The following is a 4,481-nucleotide window of genomic DNA, read 5'->3' on the forward strand; positions in this document are numbered from 1 at the left end:
GCTTTACTTTGTGTTGCAACTGAAGATTACAGAAGGCAATGAAATTGTATACGTCATGGCATGGCAATAATTCAATGCATGACTGCTACACTACTGAGCTGTTTGTGAGAAACTTAGAATGAAATGTTTTTAAAAAAACTGCTAATGGATTTTGTTTTTTCTTTTTGTGTGTTTTTTGTTTTGTTGTTTTTACAGTTTACCCACACTATTTCTACCGGTGATATGCAGCATTTTGAACATTTGGAACCCTTAACCTGTTAATACTTGTTAAATGGACACTTTGAGATATTTTATTACAGAGTTTTTAATTAGCAAATAAATTCATGAGTACTATAGAGAAAATATTTTAGAATCTAAATGTTTCTTATATTTATGTGACTTCTCATTTATATAGTTACTTACTTTTTCTGTTTCTATTCAGTCTACAAATCAAATCATTGCTGATTTTTATTCTAATTTTAGTCTTTCCAACTGAATGTACTGTAATGCTTGTATGTATATGTCCCTATAAGTAATATAGGGGTTTTGTAAATTATGCAGTTACTGTAATTATCATTGTTTTTTAATAATGAAACTGAAGGTGAAAAGGATTTTAATACCTTTGTAAAAGTATCATGACACCAAGCAGTATATATTTTGTCTTTTGAAAATGTTAGCTTAGATCTGAAAACAAGTCCAACTTTTTTTCAGGTTAAACATATGTTGTTGTAGAAGGTATGGTACATGATTGTTCTTCTTTTCAGAACTGTACCTTTCCACAAAGAGGATTTCTCAAGTAGTGGGAATTTGTCTTTATTTAAAATATAACTTGTTTTAAAAGCTGAGAGGAACTATAACACTACGGAACACGTTTTAGAAGTGATTGACTCGGTCATAACACTCTCTGCTGTATTTGTATAGTGTATCTTCACAGTGACTGAAAACAAGCCATAAACCAAGACCCGGTTGTTTTTTGGGTGTTTTTTTGTTTGTTTGTTTTTTTCCTTAACTGAGGAAGATAGACTTCATAATAATTCCTGGTGATAGTCCACAGGCCACAGAGAGTTTTTGTCCTAGATCTTTTTGATTGAAAACACTTGTGGAAAGATGCTGGTGAAACTAGTTTTAATGGACCAATCATGAAGCACTGCAGTCTCATGTCAAATGAGTAGTGAAAGATGAAGGTACAATGGGCTGAAAACTAAAGCAGTGCAACTTCTAATAAAGGCCTTACTTTTCTTATGTAAGTCATCTTTTGTGTTTTGTAAACTTGTTCTAAAGAGTTGTCTGGACTTTAATTTTGATGGTTGTAGCCATTTTGGACTGTATGAGTAGCAAATGTATCCAACACTTGTAAATGGCATATTAAAAAGCCAGCAAGGATCTGTTCAGATGGTGCATTATTTATTATGCAACAATATATATAGCATGTCTTTTTTCTTATTTTGTTTTCCACTTTTAACTTGCTTGTAAAACTGAAATTCATTGTTACTGTTCTGTTTTTCTATTAATCTTTTGTGTATTTTCAGATTATGTAACAATATGTACAGTCTACTTTTGAACTATTTTTATCACAGTATTATTTATTGCTTTCTTTCAATAAAGTACTGATGCATTTTCCACTGCCAATAAAACACTATTGAAAAGCTAAGATCTAATTGTATGCAGGCAGATACTTTTGCAGTGAGTGGATATTGTCAATAAAGCATCTTAATGATTGTTTGCTGCCCTGTAGACCTTGTTTCAAATGATGACTTTTCTCCAGTAGAAAAATGTTCCGTTAGATGTGACATTTTCTTTGGAATAGTTCAAGTTCACATGCGTTAATCAGTTTTTGAAAACCAGTTTTCCGAAGAAAACTGCCTTATTGCCTACTTCTGCTCATAGTTAGAGCTATGATTTACTTATAAAAATAGTAACAAAAGCTATCACACAACTTCAGTGTATTCTGGTCCATGTGATGAAGATTGAAGTGCTGTTCTATATAGCGGCAACAGTTGCTTTGTTAATAAAATGAGATTATGACCGTAGTGGTATTTGGGGAGAAATGTGGGAGTCGAGGGAACCAATACAAAATTGGGTCACAATAGGGCTGTTTATGTCAATTTTAATATATTTGTAACCCATTTCTTGTGTAGAAGAGAAGACAGAAGGAAAAAGTTACAGAATAATTGAAGCAGTAGTGAAGCATATTTCATCATGTCCTCTAGATCAACAGCAGGATGTGGAATGCATGGAATGGAGAAATATTGTGATTGATGCTTTAAACATTGTTCAATAATGCATCTCTTTGTCTAGCTTGTCTATATGAGTTGCTATCTGATCATTTGCAGTCTCTTATATTTTCAGAGAATCTATCTTTCTAGAAAAAGCGAAAATGAAACTGCAGAAGGAGATCCTGACTCACTGTTCAGCTAAACTTCACTGTTTAGAAGAAAATTGCATAGACGTTTCTGGTCACTGATGTGATAGTAGGTGTTCAAAGTCATGTATTGTTGCTTCTCAAAAGTGAAAACAACGCGGAATAGACTTGTAAAATGTGAAAATAAAATACGTTTATTATTTTAAGGCTGTAAAACCTTAACTGTTATGGAACAATGGAATTGACATGAGAGCTAGAATAAATGAGTGAAATAGAAAAAGCTTTCACGAACTGGCAAAACTGTGTGTTGACTTCCTTTGGAATTATACAGCAAAGCTATCTCAGAGAAATAGAGAAAAACACTTCTCACTCAATTTTAATAAACCCCCCGCAGAAAGAAAAACATGCAAGTGCATGTGTAAAAGGCATATGGGTATGTTACCGTAATCTTTAAATAAAGCTTGGTTAAATACAACTTTTTGTAAATTGCCAAATGTCTTTAAAGGCTTTAGTTGGAAAGAGTGCTATAAAAATTAAAGTCTGTGTTTTATCTGCAGTAAGGAGATGGTAGAATTATCTGAGAGAACTTTAAACTTGCAATTTTGCATGTTTAGAGGGCAGGGAATCTCAAAACAGATGTTGTAACTTACTTCATCTCTGTAAATTAAAAGATGAGAAGTTGCTTTTGCACTGTCTTATGGACAGTAGTGATTTATCATGCCAAAACTCAGAGCAGAGCACATGTGAAGTAGTTCAAAGCGGAAGTTATGCTTGGAACTGGGTACACTAAAGATTGGGAGGGAGGGGCAGCTAAATTAATATTCAGGTAAATAAAAATTGACACAACATAATGTTTGAGGGGTGATATTTTTGTTGGAATTAAAGAGTTACTTTGCCTTTAAAAGGAAAGTGTTTTCACATCTTGATAATTCGATTTTCAGGGTTGCAGTTTTGGTGCACTGCTTAAACTCGAAGTTATTCTAAATTTTATTAATTTCATTTTTTTGAATAGTAGTTTTTGGAAAAAAAAAATTGCAGTCTAATTTAGGTAGCAGCACCTTGTGGTTTTATATGGCACGTAGGAATGGATGGATGAAAAGTGATACGTAAATATGGTTGGTATTCCTACCTGTAAATGTGCCGAAGGGCACAGCAGCTGAGCTAGGAGGAATGCCGAAAGGATCAAGGTTCTCTGAGCCTGCTTTCTTCTGTAGCAGACATCTTTTTAAGAGTGAGTTTAGCCCAATTTTTAAAATATGCTGTGTTTGGTTTATAGGGTAAATTGCCTTACGCTTAATACAGGAAGAAAATAATTGAGCCTATTTACACTGTGAAGTGACTGTGGTTGGCTTTAGGTGACTGGAGGTAGCTGACCCACTGAGACTGGGACTGAGTCATGTTCCTCTCCCCAAAGCTTGTGAAACTGGTTCACCTGGATTTTTTTATCTTGCCATTTATTACAGATTGAATTTGTGTATTTATTTGTAATATTTTTTGCTAGAGCTGTCATTCCTTGGAGTGTTTCCCCTCCTCCAAAAGATACGCAGTAACAGTGGGCAAACAAATACCTCCTAAAGTATTAAGGCAGCGTTTCAAAACCCAGTTATTTTCCTTCTGGCATCTGTTTAATTCAGATACCCAGTGAACACTCACATGCGAACCTTTTTGCCCACAAGCGAAGGAAACCCCCTCAAGACGACGGTAGTCGCAATTTCCAAAACGTGACGGTGCAAAAGTGAGTATTAAGATGTAAAAAATAAAATAATAAATTTTGAAAATTCTGCCATAGCCATTTTTAAACTCCTGACAGTGCATTTCCGAAGGGGTAGCGCTCCGTCATCTACTCCTCCCCAGCGCTTTTAAGAAACAGGGAAAGGACCAGCGGCAGTATGGATTGAAAAATACATTCTTTTTTGGGTTTTTTTTTTTCTGTTTAAACGCCTCGGAGCAACGCTGCGTGTCGATCGTCCCGCTCCCCCCCCGCTGTGCCCGCAGCCCTCCCCGGCGGCCGAGCGGCCTTGCCCGCCGCGGGGAACCCAGGGACCGGGGACGGACGGACGGACGGACGGACGGACCCCGGCCCCGCAGCGCCCGGCGGGGCGGGTCCCTCTCCCACCTGGAGCCGCCCCGGCGGGCGGGA

At 36.5% G+C, this 4,481-nt stretch overlaps 1 protein-coding gene across 8 annotated transcripts in view; it reads left to right on the forward strand.

Annotated features, from left to right (window-relative positions):
* Positions 1-2,641, forward strand: part of PPFIA1 (PTPRF interacting protein alpha 1) — a 60,220-nt gene extending 57,579 nt beyond the window's left edge. For all 8 annotated transcript variants that reach the window (XM_069804123.1, XM_069804126.1, XM_069804124.1 and 5 more), the window contains one exon: positions 196-2,641. Coding sequence is in view for 2 of the 8 variants with exons in the window: in XM_069804126.1 (XP_069660227.1) it covers positions 196-221 (26 nt within the window). In the remaining 6 variants the exon portion in view is untranslated. The remainder of the gene's footprint in view (positions 1-195) is intronic.
* The last annotated feature ends 1,840 nt before the right edge of the window (positions 2,642-4,481 follow it).

The sequence above is a fragment of the Haliaeetus albicilla genome, chromosome 16 (genome assembly GCF_947461875.1).
Source record: "Haliaeetus albicilla chromosome 16, bHalAlb1.1, whole genome shotgun sequence".
NCBI lineage: Eukaryota > Metazoa > Chordata > Aves > Accipitriformes > Accipitridae > Haliaeetus > Haliaeetus albicilla.